Source organism: Pongo abelii, chromosome 14, assembly GCF_028885655.2.
Source record: "Pongo abelii isolate AG06213 chromosome 14, NHGRI_mPonAbe1-v2.0_pri, whole genome shotgun sequence".
Classification (NCBI taxonomy): domain Eukaryota; kingdom Metazoa; phylum Chordata; class Mammalia; order Primates; family Hominidae; genus Pongo; species Pongo abelii.
In genome coordinates this window covers 105,191,603-105,211,519 of record NC_071999.2, presented here as the reverse complement: position 1 = coordinate 105,211,519, position 19,917 = coordinate 105,191,603, and the positions used below count along the sequence as shown (strand labels likewise).

The 19,917-nt window shown below is 41.9% G+C and overlaps 1 protein-coding gene across 24 annotated transcripts in view; it reads left to right on the top strand.

The window, feature by feature from the left end:
- Nucleotides 1–19,917, top strand: part of DOCK9 (dedicator of cytokinesis 9) — a 298,314-nt gene that overhangs the window by 65,375 nt on the left and 213,022 nt on the right. The window contains exon 1 of one of the 24 annotated variants that reach the window (XM_054528582.2): nucleotides 5,220–5,602. In XM_054528582.2, coding sequence (XP_054384557.1) covers nucleotides 5,441–5,602 — 162 coding nt within the window. In that variant the 5' untranslated portion in view covers nucleotides 5,220–5,440. 24 annotated transcript variants of the gene reach the window in all.

The following is a 19,917-nucleotide window of genomic DNA, read 5'->3' as shown; positions in this document are numbered from 1 at the left end:
CTCAGCGGAATTCACTGCCTTGATTTATGAAATATGGACTGTCAGATATGGAAGTAAACTTTTCAAATGGACTGGCTATCATAATGGCATTTAAATAGAATGAATGACGTGTTAGACTGAATTCTATCCGTCCTGCCTTTACTTACATTTGGTGAAGTGTGCTGTATCATGTATGAGGTATTATCATTGTGTGAGATCTTCCTTTCAGCCACTGCAGAATGAAGAGAATCCCTCTCCCTTCCTGGCCTCCTAAGATAGACTCCAGGTCTGATATATAAGTAGAAGACTTATATCTGTTTGAAATACAGTATTAATTCCAGTTTATAGTTCTAGATTTTTTAGGTGTCACCCTAGATTCCTCTTTATTCACATGTTTCTAGGAGAGTAGTAAATACATATACCAATCAAACTAATTTGTCTGTTGGAATACATTTAAAACAGAAAGTCGGCAAAGAGAGAGCTGTAGGTGGGAACAGCAGCTCCAGATGCTTAAGCTTTGCGGGAGCTCAAAGCTTGGGACCTGTTAGCTATGGTCTCAGGCTGCATGGCTGAGATTTGTTATGACCACCAAGTGGGCTGGCAGGTCTTAACCTGAATTTATTTTCTGTGCAGGCTTTCTGCGGGGTTGTACAGCCTGGAGCCCCTTTCCCTGGTCTAAAATGCACACCCTGAGGTAGCCCCAGCCACCTCCCATGTTAATGTGGTTTAGTATATTCCCGAGAAGTGGGACCAAAACAATGTTCAGAAATTGTTGAATTTATCAAGCAAGGTGCTGTTTTAGGTTACACAGTAAATCCTTTGTGAAGTATGAGACAATAGGTACTTACATATTTCTAGCAATTTCTTGTTGAGTTCTCTCCTGTTACCTTATTTGAACTTGACAACCTATTGGGTGGGCAGAGTAGGTGCCATTCTCCCCACCCTCATTCTTAAATTTTTTTTTATTTTTTGAGACAGAGTCTCACTCAATCACCTAGGCTGAAGTACAGTGGTGCCATCTCAGCTCACTGCAACCTCCACCTCCCAGGTTCAAGTGATTCTCCTGCGTCAGCCTCCCCAGTAGCTGGGACTACAGGTGCACGCCACCATGCCTGGCCAGTTTTTTGTATTTTTAGTAGGGTTGGGGTTTCATCATGTTGCCCAGGCTGGTCTCGAACTCCTGACCTCAGGTGATCCACCCGCCTCGGCCTCCCATAGTGCTGGGATTACAGGTGTGAGCCACTGTGCCTGACCTCCCCACCCCCATTCTTAATAGCAGCTTTGAGATAGAATTCACTGTCGGGGCCACTCCACAGAAATGGGATGGATCTCCTCCACTTGGCCACATTTGCTTTAGATACTGAGTCAGCTGACATCACACCCACCCCAAGAGGATGTGAAATATAATGAGGCTTTCTGGGGAGAATAGGACAGCTCCCAAGAGGTCCTAAAATGGCTTGAGAGAGCAGGGAAAAGAGACTGGCTTGGCATTTTTTTTGTGATGATTATGGGGGGATGGTGTGCAGTGAGGGTTCCCATTGAAGGGTTTGAATTTACTGCTGGTGTCATAAGGGGGAGCCACCTGAACTTTCCTCTCTGCCTGCCCAGATGTGGACAGAAAGGGATGAAGGAGGAATGAGGTTTCAAAGCATCACAAGTGTAGTCACTTTTTAAAAATTACATTCACATGCCATAAATGTGTTCAATTCAGTAGTCACAGACTATATATGTGTGTATAGATTATATATACATTTGAGAATATATATTAGAAACACTGTCTAACTTCTGAACATTTTCAGTACCCTAAAAAGAAACCTCATACCCACTAGCAATGACCTTGTATTTCCTGGTCTCCCTAGCCCTCCATAATCACTAATCTGCTTTCTGTCTCTCTGGATGTGTCTGTTCTGGACATTTCCTTTCAGTAATACAATATGGGGTCTTTGGTGCCTGGCTTCTTTCCTTCACATAATGGTTTTCAGGCCATTTGTGTAGTGGCATGCATCAGTACTTTGTTGCTGCCTGTGATTGAATGATACTCCATTGTGTGGATGTGCCATACGAGTTTGTCATATTAAAGGATGATTCATTTGGAACATCTGAGGGTGAGATGGTAGGAGAGTCAGGTGTCAGTATTAGCAGGAGAGGAAGACATGGGCCTGCATCTCAAAAGGGATTCAAAGGCAGACATTTAGTCTTAGGAGCTGTATAAATTAGAAGTGACATTTAAAGATGGGAGAGTAAATGTGATCTCCAAATTGAAATATATACTCTTTTAGGTGGCTGCTCTGGTTGCCAATAGACACCATTCATCTATTCATGTCCTTTGATGAAATTCATGGTAATTTTCAATTTAGAACAACTCAAGTTCATTCTGATACAGAAAAGTCAGTGAAACCAAACATACCTTTTGAATTACTCATTTTGTCTTGCTTCTATTATCATGAGACCTGTTTCTGAATACTTCACTCTAAATATTTTCTGTTGCTTTTCAAGAGCCCACTAATTTTGTTGGTTGGAAAATGATTAATACTTAAAATTTGGCACAAGTTGCTTCAATGTGTATATGTCTTGGTCCATTTTCTGCTGCTATAACAGAATACCACAAACAAGGTAATTTATAATGAACAGAAATTTATTCGTCCCACTGTTCTAGAGTCTGGAAGATGTAAGAGCATGGCAGCAGCAGCTGGTAAGGGTCTTCATACCACATCGTCCTATGGTGGAAGGTGAAAGGTGGAAGGAAAAGAGAACACGCAAGAGTGAGAGAGAGAAAGGGGACTGACCTCATTCTTTTATTAGGAACCCACTCTTGAGAACACCATTAATCAGTGAGGCTCTGCCCTAATCACTACTGGAAGGTCCCACTTCCCAGCACTGTCCATTGAGGATTAACTTTCTAACTCATGAACTTTGGGGAACACATTCAAACCGTAACATTTTATTAATTTATCTCCAGAAAACATTGCTTTTTCCTTTGAATGAGTTAGGAAATTGTTTCATTCTCTCTTATTGTTTTTTTAAAATTTAGCTTTTACTTTTATTTATCTTTTTAGCATTATTGAGGTATGATTGGCAAAATTGTATAAATTTAAGGTATACAATATGATGATTTGATACATATTGTGAAATGATTACCACAATTGAGTTAGCTAACACACCTATCACCTCAGTTACCTTTTTTCTTTATTTTTTTGTGGTGAGACCATTTAGACCAAGCTTGTCCTACCCGCGGCCCTCAGGCTGCATGTGGCCCAGGCTGGCTTTGAATGTGGCCCAACACAAATTCGTAAACTTTCTTAAAACATTATGAGATTTTTTGTGATTCTTTTTAAGCTCATCAGCTATCATTAGTGTTAGTATATTTTATGTGTGGCCCAAGACAATTATTCTTCTTCCAGTGTGGTCCAGGGAAGTCAAAAGATTGGACACCCCTGATTTAGAGTCTTGTTTTAAACACGAATGGAGGGTTCTAAAAGTAGATCAAACAGCATATACCAGTAGCTTCCAATTTACTTGGTTATTTCTAATTCTTGGTAAAGTTCAAACATAATCTTTTGTATCTCAAATAATATTCCCTGGCTTCTGCAGGCAGGATGTCTAAAATATGTCATAACAATAACAAATTAATTTTACATTTCCAGGTACTCTCTTTATTTCTGTGAATGAACTATTGCTTTTAAAGCTATTTCTCTTGCTGTATAGGAGTCAGGTTAATTGGTAGATTTTCTGAATTCTCAAAACTGACATTTAACTTATGTGTTTAGTGTTTTATAGTCTCCAATATTCAGTTTCTGGGTAGGTGAGTTTCTAGTTGTTTATCTGTCAGCATTGTGATTTCGCATGAAGACTCTCCTAATGTCACAACTTGGGTGTAATATTGAACCCTATAGCTCTGTTTTCACAGAATCACCCTTTGGAAGTGGAATGCTCTACCCCAGAGGGTCATCCTGTTTTTTGCATGTGGCCAACATCTCCCCATCTTTGATCTTGTACAGCTATCAGACACACTTTGCATAAAAATACAGGAGAGAGAATAAGCCTAGATTTTTGCTTTTCTGTGGGGCCCAATGGCTAAACTACTCATAGAAAACAGACATTGTGGGATCACATGCCTGGATGGTATTCCCTACAGGTATGATTTTACTACATGCACGAGTTTATACAGCCCCCAGGTACTCAGTCAGTTAATTCACTCTAACTTTCACATCTATAGAGAGAAATGAAATTATCTGTTGCCTTGTGAAATAAGGAATAATATCAGAGCAGATTTTAAAAGATTGATCACTTTTTTCCTAGTTACATATTGTGGCTGGGAAAGGTTTTCCTGTATGTGCAGCATGGTCTTTTTATATAGTTAGTCTTTCATTGTTGAAGAAGGAAAATGGCAAGAGTCAGCTTGATATCATATCATTGACAAGCTTCCCTGTTAGCCATTCCCAGAGATTCACATGAGGTAGTGTAGTGTCACTGAATTCAGTCTACAGTAGAAGGAGTTGGATTACTTACACACCAAACATAATCATGTTGACTGTGAGACCTCAGCATGTATTTCCCATTGCATACTGGAGTGCTGCTTCAGAAGGCATGCATCTAGCCAGACTGGGTAGCCCTTTATTCATGTTCTCATTTGCATCTTTGGGTACCAGAGACGGGATAATCCTTTTAAGCAGTGCGATCTTGCTAGCCCTCTCTAGCAAAGAGTAGAGGTGGGCTGAAGTCAAGATCGACACAGCAATGTTGTGTTCCCTTGTGGTTTGCTGTCAGCAAGCTGTTACCCATACGTGCAAAAGGTTGTTTGAAGTGGGCTTGCATGTGTTTCCATAGCAGCAGTCATCTTAGAGATTTCACTCGTTTTTTGGACTTTTTTTTCCTTTGCTTCTCTGTTTCCCGCTGATGCAGGATTAAATAAACAGCATATTTAGGTCAAGGAAAGAGATGTTTGCTAATATAGATGCTAGGCTAAGCATTCTGGGAGAGTGATTTCTTGCAGCAGATGAACATTCTTTGTGCCTCCCAGCAGCATCTGCAGCAGTGTGGCTGTCTGGCACTGTCTTTTTCATTTTGGGCAGGTTCTGAGATTCAGAACAATCCCAAGCAAATCACAGGAGCCGGCAGTTTTCCAGTAGCCACATGTAAATCTCCTGCTTATTTGTTCTTTGGTATTAAGAGTGAAGCAATCAGCTAGAAAAACGATACTTTAAAGGTTTGGTGCATCCGAGGTGTGTCATCTTGTGTTTGCACCACCCCTCCTGTTTTACACTCGGAGTCTGGATTTTTTGTCAGGCTGTTGAGCAGGAGCGGATTCTAGTACGGCAGCTCAGAGCTTCCCTTCTGTTCCGGTACCGGTGACTGCTTGTCATGAAGATGGTACAGTGGGAGCCTGTTTCGGAAAAGCCAAGGAAGAGGATGTGGAAATGGAGTAGAGATTGCTAAAAAACTGAACATCCACACCTTGGGGATGGGTTGCACTACTAGTGTGATTCTGTTTAAAGGCATCCGCACCGTTTTTGAAAGAAACTGTGCTTATATGTGCAAACAGCAAGGAGAGAATAATGCCCTTGAATATACAGCATACAATTGGACAAAAGAAGATTCAGAACTATTGATCTCCTCCTGGCTGGTAAATGCTATCTTGCTTAATTAACAAGTAGTTTAATGGTGTTAGAATAAACTAGTCTTTACTTATAAAGCAAATATATTTATTTGAATGTACTTATATGTATGTAGTCTGTGTGTATAAATGGGTAATTAGTGGCCTTAAGTTTAAATTGTGAAGTGAGTGTTTGTATGTGTGAGAATGCCATGTATTCATCAAAGCTAAATACAGAGAAAGGAATAAGATATTTTATTAAAGAATAGTTTTCTAATGTAGCTTTATCAGCTTACATGTTCTTGGTATAGTCCTAGAAATAATATGTGGTAAAGTGTATATTTAGGGTATTATATATGTGAACCCTTTCCCAGTGATAGTGAATTATTTAGCCCCTTTACATTCCAGTCTTCTAGTTGGCCAGGTTTTTCTTACTAATGGCTTATGGCCAGTCCTTGATGCGGGGGGAGAAATTTAAAGGGAGCATGAAAGAAAACTATGATGGGTATGAGACAAATATTTATAGTTTTATTTTTTTAAAAAATCCAGCTACTTAACGTGTTTTGGGGTGAAGGGTCTTGAGAGTGAGAGGAAGTGCAGTTTGACATGACACTTCTGTGTTCTGTCCCTTTATCAGGCATGAAGAGGTGTCAAGTCACAGATGGGTGTGCCTCTTGTGGCCTTCCCACCAGCACCAAGTTTGTGAGGAGCCACATATGGGTCTCCTCCTCTCTCAGGATGCCTTGCCATTTTTCCTTCTGTTCTTATCACAGCTTTTGTCAAAATGAGTGGGGACAAATATATCTCAGAGTTTCTGTGTGTGTCTTGCCAGCAGCTGCTTGGTACAGTGAAGCATGCAGAAACGCTGAGACCTTTCCCGGCTGGTGAGGCTACCATCTGAGACTGAGAAGGGGGTATTGGCATGCCATATGCCCTTGTGATCAGATTGGGTGGTCCCAGCCTGCGGGAACCCAGAGAGAGGATGCATTTTATGGAGGGTCTTATGTTAGCACTCGCAATATGTGGGAGGAAGAAAGGAGAGCATCACTCAAGGCATCAGATGCATTTTGCAAGTCAGTGTTATGTATAGTTGGAATTTAAGTGGTGTTATATTAACTGTTAAATATTTTAAGCTCTGAGGTATTTTGGAATATGCTTTTGCGAATAACTGGTGTCAGAGATTAGAAGGACTAGCTCCTTATAGCTCTCTGTTCCATTAGTGTATCCATAACCAGACAGCCCGGGACCTGCTTGGGCCAGTAATGGCAATGCCCCTCCCATGCGGCAAGCTTCTGCTCCCTCAGGCCAGACTGACTTGTCTTTGGTTAACCTGACTTTAAGAGATTCTGCTTGTTTTTCTTTTCTCTTTTATTGCCTGGGGGAAGAGTAACCTGCCAGGGGCTCTGTCAGAGCTCTGGGTTTGGGATTCTAGAACACTGCTGTCATGCATCCTGTCAGCTGCTCTTTGCCCACCACTCTTGCCTGCACCAGCAGGCCGTCTGTGCATGTGGCAGAGGTGCTGCTGGATGGAAAGATGTGCCCTCTCACTCCACACTTGTCTCTCTGTTGGTGTCCTTGCCCTCTGGGGCCTCTTCTGCACGCAGCAGAGTAGCCCTCTGAAAACGAGTCAGACCATGTCACTCCTCTGCTCTGGACCTTCTGCAGCTCAGAGTCAAATGCAGAATCTTTACAGCGGCCTCCAGCCCCATTTCCAGCACTGCCTAGCACTTCCTCCTTCTTTTCACCTGTGTGTCTATTTCTCTCCTGCTCATTCCTCACCCCGTTCTGGGCACCCAGGCTGCCTTGCTGTTTCTACTTCCCAGGACATCTCCACCAGGGATTGCACCATTCATTGCCTGGCCTTTGCTCAGACCCCCTTCTCAGTGAGGCTCCTATGACCCCCTGCTTAACCCTAAAATGCCCCGGCACACCTTTCCCCAGATCCTGGATAGTTTCTTCTTCACCTGACCTACTCTTTATCCAGAATACCAGCACAGGCGTAGTAACAGTAATTAGTAGTGTGTGTTACTAGGAGTACACTTACAGTACAAGAACAAGATTCATGGCTAGGTGTGTGGTGGCTCACGCCTGTCATCCCAGTGCTTTGGGAGGCCAAGGCAGGAGGATTGCTTGAGGCCGTGAGTTCAAGACCAGCCTGGACAACATAGCAAGACCTCGTTTCTACAAACAACAACAACAACAACAACAAAATAATTAGCCAGACATATGTTGACACACACCTGTAGTCCCAGCTACTCAGGAGGCTGAAGCGGGAGGGTCACTTGAGCCTAGGAGTTCAAGTTTACAGTGTGCACTCCAGCCTGGGAAACAAAGCAAGATCCTATTGCTTAAAAAAAAAAGAATCGGATTCATGGTGCCTGGGATTTTTGTGCGCTTTTTTCACTGCTCTTCTCCTAACAGCTATAACAGTTCCTGGCTCTATAGTAAATGATCAATCAATGAGGGACTACTGATGAAATGGTTTTACGGTCCTGAACTTGAACTTGGAGAAACTACTGAGAAGATTAGTTAAAATCACTTATTCTAAAGCCAAAATGTGTGTTTTTTTAAAATTTTTAGTTTCCCCAAACAGTAACTGGCTCTCTGTTAATGATCTCTCCGAGCCTGTTGACCATTCCACTCCCTAGAGGTGCTTCTAACCCTTCTGTCATGGTTACCAAGAACACACACCAAGAAGTTGTGTGGTTCATGGCTGATGTTCCCTGGGCTTGCAGTGGTAATGACTGACAACTGGATATTGTCCAGACTACTTCTATTGATGACGCATTTCTTAAGGGAGCCCTGCCCACTGGTACTTCCTTGGGTCACCCCCATGCAAAGATAGGCTGACTTTATCTTCATATGTGGGTTTGCACCAGGGTTCTCAGCTTGGGTAGGATATCTGTCCTACCTCCAGCTCAGGTGGTGACTCCAGCCTGTGATTCTGCCTTAACTGTCATCAGGTAAGAGCTGTATTTCACCTGCCCTCAGAAAGCATAACCCCCACTTCAGCTACTCAGTGTGCACCAAGCCTTTGTGGAAGGAATGTAACATTCATGAAGGATGGCCTAAAGGGCCCGAGGCCACCCATTCTTCTGAAGACCCTAAATGTCCCAAATATCTGTCCATCTGTCAGAGAACCACATGCCTGGTCTGCCTTGTTTGTCCTCAGTGGAATTTCTGTTTCTGATCTAAGCTTTGTGTTTTTTTCTTGCCCTATACTGAAGCACATCATAAGAAACGTACTTAAGAAAGTGGAATCTACTATAAGGATGTTATTGAGGGCATTGCTTACTTGCTATTGGAATGGCAAGAGGCACTGTAGTATGGTGGTTAAGAGTGCTGATTCTGGGCTGGGCGCTATGGCTCACACCTGTAGTCCCAGCACTTTGGGGGGCTAAGGCGGGTGGATAGCCAGGAGTTCGAGACCAGCCTGAGCAACATGGTGAAACCCCGTCCGTACAAAAAATACAAAGATTAGCTGGGCGTGGTGGTGCATGCCAAGTAGCCCCAGCTACTTGGGATGCTGAGGCTGGAGGATCACTTGAGTCCTGGAGGTTGAGGCCACAGTGAGCTGTGATTGCACCACTGCACTCAAGCCTTGTTGACAGAAGGAGACCGTGTCTCAAACAAACAAACAAAAAAAGAATGCTGATACTGGAGCCAGCCTTTGGGGTTTGAATCCTCTGAAATTCACAACTTAATAGTTGTGTGGCTTTGGGCAATTTACTTAACCACTCTGTTCCTCAGTTTCCTTATCTGCTATTTGCAGATAATAATGGTACTTGCCTCATAGGGCTATTAAATGAGTGAGTATGTCTAAAGTTCCTAGGTCATTGTCTTGCACATAAGTGTTAACTGTTAGCTGTTATAATCATTGTCATTTCTGTTTTTTGGTGTTCCTTTTATGAGGAGCCCTGGAATAAATTTCTTCTCTTCATAATATGAATGGTTGTGCTTTTCATGAGGAACTACTTTGTTTTCATTTTATATACAGTATGGTCCATGTAACTGATCCCAGCCAAGTCATCAGTTAACTGTTAAAGCTTATTTCCAAACATATGACCAAATTCTAGCAGGTTCTAAGCTTTTTCAAAATGACTTTTATATTGCCCTTCAACTTTGCTTATTTTTTTATATTACCTGCTATTTTATCAGTCTGCTTTTTCTCATCTGCTTATTAAAATACTTTTAAATTTTATTATGTATATATGTAAATAACTTTAAATCCTTTTGGAATGAGTTACAATATAAATTAAAAGGTAAGGCCGGGCATGGTGGCACACGCCTGTAGTCCCAGCACCTTGGGAGGCTGAAGTGGGTGGATCACTTGAGGTCAGGAGTTCAAGACCAGCTTGGCCAACATGGTGAAAACTTGTCTCTACTAAAAATACAAAAATTAGCCGGGCATGGTGGCACTGCCTGTAATCCCAGCTACTCAGGAAGCTGAGGCAGGAGTGTCGCTTGGGGAGGTGGAGGTTGCAGTAAGCTGAGATTGCGCCATTGCACTCCATCCTGGGCGAATCAGTGAGACCCTGACTCAAAAAGGTAAAAAGGGTAACAGAGAAGCATATAGTGAAGAAAAAGCCTTTTTACCATCACTAAGGATGGCTCTGAAGTAACAAACAGATGTCTTGAGTGCAGGATTTAGCTTGTAAGGCTGGCGCTGTTCAGGCTCCTACTGGAATTTATATTTAAACAGTGAATCAGCCGCATGGTGGGCGCTACATTAGGAGATGTACTTATCTGGCAGTTGTGGACAGGCTGAATTTCAAGTATAGACACCTACATTTTGACTAGTAATTCTACCACAGTTGAGGGACAAGACTGATTTGGGAAGATTTTATTCCTGAGTGTAGATTTTTCCTAAAGTATTTCCCCTTTTCTGATTAATTGACTGTGTTAGTTCAACTCATTTAGGAAGCAGTCTCGATTGCTTATGTGTGCTGAGTGTACAGAAATGATGGGGACACTGACACATGGGACATGCAGGTACTGTCTGAGGACAGGAAGGGATAGCTCAGCCTAGAATCTCCAGTGGAGGTTCAGAAGGAAGCTTGGGCTGAAACAAAACACATTGTCAATTCCATTTTTCCTTGTCTAGGCAAGTTTGTGATGGGGCTAGCCTTATTGGCTAGGATTGACCTATTTTACTCTTAGCTACCAATATCATATTCCACATCAAGTAGCTGTGGAAGAATTGAAGAGTTGTTGGATTATTCTCAACATGTTCTGTTTTTGCCAATTATAACTGAAGTGGAAGAACTTGCTCGGTTACAACTTTAACAGCAGCTAGGACCCCGTCAGCTGCTTAATGAAGAGCAGTAATACAGGCAAAGTGCTTGTCACAAGAGGAGAAAACAAACTTGTCTTCAGTTTCTTTTGTGACATGTTGGGATAATGCAGCTGTAATTTTACCCATTGTAAATTAATATTTCTCTCATTTTTTTTTTTTTTTTTTACCTTATGGCCTTAAAACCTTAAAGTTTTTCATGTCTCTATCACTACAAGATTTCCTAAATGTCTTCAACATGTCTTCAGCCTTTAGTACTGTATAAACTTTCATCAGACCACTTTAATCTCCCCAAACAGTCCCAAAAGACTAAACAGTCTTTTCTAATGAGAAAAACCTACCGGCTATGAAAAAAATCCTTTAATTGATCATGTACTTATTTAACAGTCATTTGTTGAATGTGTGCACTGTGCAAAGACAGCAGAGTTGAAGATGATACGCTTTCTGGCCCGAGAGCCCCCATCCTGCTTGTGTGTCTGTGGGTTTGGGGGTGGGGACAGGTGGGATCTTGGGGCCTGGCTGAGAGGTAAGTGAATAATCAGTGACAAGGTATGTGAAAATGGAATAATAATACCTGTCAGCTGGAGGCAGGCGGGGAAAGTAGAGGCCAGATCTTGATTATCTTAGGTGTTCTCATGGCTTTTTCTTGTACATTTATATCAGTTTTATCTGCCTCAAGGTGTCATGAAGGCCCGGAGCCTGCTTGGCTGCCTTCTAGTGCCAGAATACTCCTTGACTCCAAGTCTGGTCACAGCACCATGGTTTGGGTAGGCTGTTTTCCATTTTAGTTCTAATATTTTTCCTAATGATGCCCAGTGGATTTTGTTGTCTGTTTTGATCACAACAGTAAACTAGGCTGATGTTTTCAAGGAACAGTCTGCTCTCATTCCTTGATCCATTTCCTATGTCATAACTAAGATTGCCCTGCTCTATTGTGGCTGCTTTTTGTGAGGGCAGCCAATGTGTGTGAGCACGAGAGAGGGCCAGACCCTTCCCCAGAGCTTTGTTAAAATATACTGTCTTATTTATCAGTGGGATTCCTTTGCTTTAATATTTATTAAACTATAAACTAGTAATGCACACTTATTGTAGAAACTAAGCATGCCAGTGTCCAGGAACACAGAGATAACTGCTGTTTTAAACATTTTGAGACACAACCTTTCCAGATTTCATTCACAAATACCACTATTCATAAAAAAATATGTAACAAGTTGCAATGGACTGAATTGTGTCCCCTACCTCCCTAATTCATACGTTGAAGCTCTAACCCCTAATGGGACTGTGTTTGGCAATAGGGTCTTTAGGAGATAATTAAGGTTACATGAAGTCATAAAGGCGGGGCCCTAATCTTATAGTACTGTGGCCTTAAAGAGGAAATGATCCTCCTGGGACACCCCCCAACTCAAGTGAGGACACTGGAAGAAGCCAAGATAGCCTTCACCAGGCCCTGACCATACTGGCACCCTGATCTCAGACTTCCAGTCTTAGAATGGTGAGAAAATACATTTCTGTTGCTTAGCCACCCAGTCTATAGTATTTTGTTGTAGCAGCTTTAGCTGACCAAGGTACAAGTAGAGTATAAGAAGAACGTTGTTATGTTACATAGTCTTGTATCTTCCTTTCAAGAGACTCCGCATGGGCCGGGCGCGGTGGCTCATGCCTGTAATCCCAGCACTTAGGGAGGTCAAGGCGAGTGGATCACCTGAGGTCAGGAGATTGAGACCAGCTTGGCCAACATGGTGAAACCCCGTCTCTACTAAAAATACAAAAATTAGCTGGGTGTGGTGGCAGGCGCCTATAATCCCAGCTACTCGGGAGGCTGAGGCAGGAGAATTGCTTGAACCCCGGGAGGCGGAGGTTGCAGTGAGCCGAGATCGCGCCATTGCACTTCAGCCTGGGGGACAAGAATGAGACTTCGTCTCAAAAAAAAAAAAAAAAATATATATATATATAGAGAGAGAGAGAGAGAGAGAGGCTGCACAATATATCATAAACATCTGTTCATGTCAATGAGTGGACATTTATGTCTCATTCTTAATGGTGTCATTTCATTTTATGGATGTAACATTTTATTTAACCTATACCTTCTCTTCCATTTTCCTTTCCAATTATAAATGTTGTGATAAATATTATGCATATATACTTTAAACATTTATACAATTGTTTTCTTAGCAGATTTCCAGATCTGGAGTAGCTAGGTCAAAATATATTTACTTGTTAAAGGATTTTGGTATGTATAGCCAGACTGCCCTCCAGAAAGATTATTTAGAGATTTTTAAAAATTCAAGAAAAGAAAGTTTGTGTTCGCCTCTTCTGACTTCAAGCAGTTTGTTTTCATCATTGCTATTTATGAAGTTGATGATGGGGTCACCTGTTGAACAGAATACAGTGACTTAGATTGCTGTATACTTAGGCAAGTAACACAGTCATATCAGGGTTCAAATTAGCACTGATTTTGCCTCCACTTCTGGAAGCATGATCATGAGCATTCTTAAACATCCCAGGAGAGTTCTGAAATGTTCCATTGTGGGGGCTGGAATGTGTTTGTTCTGAGAGGTCTTCACCCTTTTAGAGTTGATATAGCTATTTCATGGATATTCAGAAGTAAAGAGCAGCAGCAGAAATACTGAGTAGAAACAGATGAATAAAGCTGCTACTGCTTTGCTGAAGTTGATTTCTATTTCTCCCATGGCCTTAGTGAGAAGCAGTGACCTTTTTGCTTTTTATTTTTTAATTTTTAAATTAAATTAAATTAAATTTTTGTTTATTTATTTTTTTTGAGATGGAGTCTTCTTCCGTCACCAGGCTTGAGTGCAGTGGTGCAATCTTAGCTCACTGCAACTTCCCCCTCCTGGGTTCAAGCAATTGTTGTGCCTCAGCCTCCCGAGTAGCTGGGATTACAGGCACATGCCACCATACCCAGCTAATTTTTGTATTTTTAGTAGAGACAGGGTTTCACCATGTTGGCCAGGATGGTCTTGATCTCCTGACCTCGTGATCCACCCGCCTCTGCCTCTCAAAGTGCTGGGATTACAGGCGTGAGCCACTGCACCCGGCCTAAATTTTATTTTTTTGAGACAGGGTCTGGCTCTGTCACCCAGGCTGGAGTACAGTGGCGCAATCTTGGCTCCCTAAAGCCTCTGCCTCCTGGGCTCAAAACCATCCTGCCACCTAAGCCCCCTGAGTAATTGGGACTACAGGCAAGCACCACCATGCCTAGCTAACTTTTTGTATTTCTTATAGAGACGGGTTTTCAGCTTGTTGTCAGGCTGGTCTCGAACTCCTGAACTCAAGTGATTTGCCCACCTTGGCCTCCCAAAGTTCTGGGATTACAGGTGTGAGCCACCACACCCCACCATGCTTTTTGCTTTTTAAAAGTAACATTTGTTGTCTTTTATATTTAGAATACATAAGTACTGTAGAAAATTTAGAGACCACAAAGAAGAATAAGAGGAAAACAGAAATCACTCATAACTCACAGCCCAGAAACCAAAGCTGCTTAATTTGTGGTATGTGTTTTCTGATATTTTTCTCTGCTTATGCAAATATTAAAAATGGGATAATTGTCCATAAAAGTTTCTGATGCATTTTTCACTTACCATATTTTATTATGAGCATTTTCTTATGCCCATAAAGTTCTGCTAAAACATGATTTAACATATGTATAGTATTCCATTGTAATATATATACTGGAATTTATTTAAATACTTCTCTGTTGTTCAGTATTTAGGTTGTTATAAATCGAGATTACAGAAGACATCTTTACCCAAAAATCTGTGTGGATCTATAATTATTTTTGTAGGCTAGATTTATAAAAGTGAACTTGCGAAGGCAAGAATGAATTTTTTAAAGGCCTATTAAGGCATATTGTTTTATTGTGTGATGACTGATCCAAGTTACACTCCTAGCAGCAGTGACTATTAGTGCTTTTTTTATACATGATCATGGCTAGCATCATTTTTGCCAGTTTGAGAAACAAAAGATACACCTTTCAAACTCTAAATCCTTCGTTATATTCATCACGTGTTTCTCTGTTTTGTCATTTGCCTTTTGATTTTGTTTCTTTATGGTACTTATTTTACTAACTGAGGTTTGAATGTAAATGGTATACATAACCATCTTTTCTTCTGTGGTTTCTTCCATTACCTTTATGCTTAGAAATTCTTGCCTATCTGAGATCAGATATTCACCAGTATTTTCTTTTGGAATTTGTTTGTTTATTTACTATTTGTCTTTTCCCCTCAGGGTTAGCAGACTAAGTCTGTGGGGCAAATCTGGCCTGCTGTCTGTTTTTGTAAATAAAGTTTTATTGCCACATAGCCACACTTTTTTTTTTATATTGTCCAGGCCTGCTTTAATGGTGCTAGAGTTGAGTCATTAGGACAGACACTTATTTAAGTCAGCTGATAAAGTCACCTGATAAATATTATCAGCTGACCTAAAATATTTACTAGCTGGCCCTTTGCAAAAAGTTTGCTGTGCCCTGCTTTAGTAGATTTAGAATTTATTTGGATATATAGTTTAGTTGAGATCCTAATTCAATTTCCTACTCAACCTCAATACCCATTTTTCCCAGTTCCATGTTGAATAATCCATTCCTTACTCAGTGGTTTGTGATACTGCCTTTATTATCTTTTATGTTCTTTTATATACTAAGCTTTGCAACAATTGGGAGAAAACCCTAAGGCCTTTTCCTTTTTCCCCTACTCCCCATTTTTTCTTTAGTGTTCTCTGTGCACGGCAGAAGCAAGGTTCTTATCCAGTTGTCAGTTTAATAGCAATTCAGGAAAAATGAAAACAAGAAATTTGGGGAGAGACATAAATTCTATAATTTAAAGATAGAATAAACAGACTGTACTGCGTAAGTTGCTGAATTAAGTAATCTTATGAGACATATTGGTTAAGATTCAGGAGCTAAGGGTTAAGGTTTAAGTGTACAGTTAATTATATTTGTAGGTTTGTTTCCTCAGTAAATAGCCTGTTCATAAAATAGATCAAGCTTGTCTTTATGTGGACTCTCTGGGGCATTTTGATGAAAGAAAAATTCCAACGTGGCAGCTGCATCCTCAAGTAACCTTGATTTGAATCTACTTTTTTTTTTTTTGGTATATCCGGTCTTTGCTAACAAAAGGAGTCCCAGCAAAATATAAGCAAAGGTGCTAGCAGAATTTCCAAACAAAGTCTATTCATGTCTGCAGGAAATATATCTGTACATTTATAGATGAAGAGTACGTTCTGGTTTTCCTTTTATACATTATACAAATTCTAAGGATAATTAATTTCCCTCCTTAACTAGATTTTATAGTATATATGAAGGTTTGGATATGAATATGTGTGTGTGAAGTACATGTGACTGTGTGTGTGTATGTGTGTGTGTGTGTCTATAGTTTTTTTGTCAATGCAGTACTAGAATATTGAATAAAGGTGTACTTTACTATTTTTCAAATGTCAATGAACAATGAATAACATCCTAGGATACGTTTCAATCAGTATTTGTTTCTCTGCCAAGGAAAAACACATATCCTAGGAGACTCAAAGTAGAAATGACTTGTGAACAGAAGCAGAGGGACCACTTGGAGCCAATTGCCAATGATAGGTGTTTTCTTTGCTTCTTGAGTAGGTTCTGCCTTTGCAGAGTCTATGTAGTGAGAGTGTTTATGGGATTCTCAGATGCAGTCCTATATGCTAAATAGTTTTATGGATGTTTGGTATTTCCCGTATGTTTTCTAGGCTTAAGAAACAGGTAACAACATTATCAAAGACTCAGTCTTGTAACTTATTATTTCCCTGTGCTTTCTTTATTGTTGAAGAACAACTGGAAGAGAATCCTGAGGTCTTTTCCTTGTTCTCCCCCAACCTCCCATATTTTCTTCAGTTCTCAGTCATCCATTGGATGCTTGCCAATTACAGGGTGGTATGATATGAAAGAGTCATAATCTCTGCTCTCAGAGGGCCCATAGGGCTGCCACGTGGGATATGGGCCATGATGGGGATAAGCACAGGTACCACAAGCACCTACGCGGGGCTCCTTGTAGAAGGATTTAACCAGGTGAAGGAGAAGGAGAGGGACATTTCTGCAGAGAGAGCAAAGTCCCAAGGAGGGAGAGCTGAGGGCTCCTTGGAGCTGCTAGTAATTCCACAGTGCTGGAGGGGGCTTATTAGGCTGTAGGACAATGGTGGGAGTACAAGGGTGACCAGTGAGGCTGGAGAGGTAAGCAGGGGACATATCATGGTGGGTCTTGTTGGAACTTTATTCCTGTATTAGAGGGAAGCCATTTAGTGAAGGTTTTAAGGAAACATGTTCATGTTTTTAATGAATCTCATACTGTACTTACCCTGCAGGGTGGATAACGGCTTAGAGAAAGGAGAGGTCTCAAGATAGGAACACTAGTGAGGAGGTCAATGGAGGGTCACAGGTGGTGGAGGAGATAGAGAGAAGATTTAAGAGAGTGTTAAATGAGAGATTTGGCAGTTAAATAAGAAAGGAAGGAGTCAAGAGTGTTCATATTTGTGCCCTGGGCACCTCCAGGGTGCCACCTGCTGAGGTGGGAGCACTGAAGGAATGGATCAGGAAGAATCGGGAAAGGAGGATTTCAGTTCCAGACATCTTGAGTTTGAGGTTTAGCGCATCACAACATGTAAATCAGTGGGATGCGACTAGTAGGACCATAGCTAGAGTGTGGATCCCAGCACGGACAGATGTCTGGTAATGAAGGATGGAAGGGGATGAGATCTCCTGGTGAGCATGTTCAGAAGGCAAAGAGCCAAGGTCCCTGGAAGGGACAGGAGAAGGAACTGGGAAAGGAGCCTGGAGCTGAGTGCTCAGGGACGGAGAGAGACTGCTGTGCATCTGGAAACAGAATCTTAGCTAAAGAAATAAATGCCCACGGCTTGAAGACCTCTGTCTGAGCGTCTTTGTTTAAGCCTCTTGCCTGTAGTTCACCAACACCGTCATCTTTACTATCTGCAGAAACATTTCACAACATATGTTATGTGCACACCATCCTTTTAGGCACAATAGAATTTCAGGGTATCCCCTCGGCCTCATAGGGGCTTGTGTAGTAGACTGGGGAGAGAATTGATCATTGAATAAAGCCATTCTCTTCTTCTTCCTCCTCCCCTCCCCTCCCCTCCCTCCATTAGAAGAGCAGACTTTTATTGTTAACTGGTTATCATGCCATATTCCAGCTCTTTCTGTCTATTTACTTGTTCCATCCTTATGACAACCCCCTGATGTAGAAACTGTGGTTACCTTTATTTTATAGATGAGGAAGCCAAGGAACAAAGAAAAGGGTAAATACTGTTTAAAATCACACAGCAAGTGAGTAGGACGGCCCAGGATTCAAACCTGTCACTTAGTTCCAGAGCCCTGTGTGCTCTTTCCCTCCATACCACAGAGTCCTGCGTGTCAGCTGAGCTTAGCAGAAAGGTGAAGTCAGGACAGTGCATGGAAAAGTTATCAGAAATGAGCGAACCCCACGACAGTGGAAGAGTGAGAAAAAGGTGAGACAAAGTTGAATGGGGAGCCTCGTCTAGCTTGGGAAGCAAAAGGTAACATTAGTAGAAAAAACTTGCTGAATTCCATGAGCAACCAAAGGCTGTGTGAACCCACTGACCAGGGACCGTGGAGAAGGATAGAAGAGAAGGTGACACCTGAGCTGGGTTTGAAGGATGAACACAGATGCCTAGGAGGTTAGAATGTGGATTTGGGTGGGGAGGACGTTGCCCCTGAAGGGAGTAGTGTGTTCTGTGATGCTCAAGGAAGCTTGAGAAGCTCAGCCTTTGGAATGCTCTGGCCATTTGTGCAGAGCTGCACACGTGGGCTGTGAAATTTGTGTTCAAGCCTGGAGGCCTGCAAGGCCCCTGAGGGGTGGTATCAGATCCTCCTCTCACATCAGAGTGGGATCAGAATCAGAAAGGGAGAGACAGGGAGAGCAGGAGTCAAAGCTCTGAGCCCCCACACAAACCCTGTGACCAAGGGGATGAAGGGAAAGGGGTCAAACTGGAAGAATTTTTATGGATTTACTTTTTACTAGAATTTACTTCACTAATGCACACTGGAAGTGAATGAGGGAGCAGGGGTAACAGTGCCCCATCTTCTGACTTCGTGGTAGTGGTGCCCTTGATCAGATGCAAGCGCAGGGGAAGGACAGATGTAAGCGTAGGTGGGGAATGGGGTGGAGATATCGGGAGCTCACTCTTGGTCTTGCTAAGTTTGAGTGCTTGAGGAACTTTCAGGTCAAGGACAGATCCAGCTTTCATAGAGCCCTAACGTTCTTGCCAGTTGGAAGTCCCTCTTTAAGAAAACAAATAGAAAATCACAAATACCAAGTGAGGTACCAGACCGTAGGGGGAGCCCCTGCAAGGGAGCATGCGGACGCTTGAGCTTCGATAACTTCCCAACCTGCTCCTGCCTCATGGCAGATATCTCAAGCTGTCTTGTCCTCTCTCATGTCTCCATGCTGTGTCTTCCTTGGTGTCAGAAAGGCCCCAAGTCCTCCTCTCTCAGCCATAGGCTGTTCATCATCTTGTTTTGACTGTGAGAGCTAATTAAGTTAATCCAAGGATTACCTTAGTGTGATGTCTGGAAAGACCCATACACCTACGGCGTGCCTTCTGATTTTCTCACAGAAAAAGTTACCCTGCTACCTCTGCTAACACACAAGAGAAACTGAAAGAAAAAGCCACAAAGGGCTTGTATGGGATGAGGGCCCCAGTCTGTGATCACTACCCACGGCAGAAAGAGGATGAAAAGATACTCTCTCCACTTAGATTGTCAACAGGACTTGGTAGCTGCGTATATAATGGGCATAGCGCGTCCAGCTTTTCCTGTTATTAAGGAGTTCTGGGGAACTACTTTACCTAAAGTCCCTCACTGAGAACAAAATTTTGAAACCAAATTTAAGTGGTTTCTGAATAGAGATTACAAGTGGTTTCATACCAGCAAGTAAATGTAAGGCAGTATATTTAAATAATTATCCCTCTACTACTTATGAAGTGAGTTCTGTAGCTAGGAGTGGAGAAGAGAACCTTAGAATCATTGTTTAGTCTG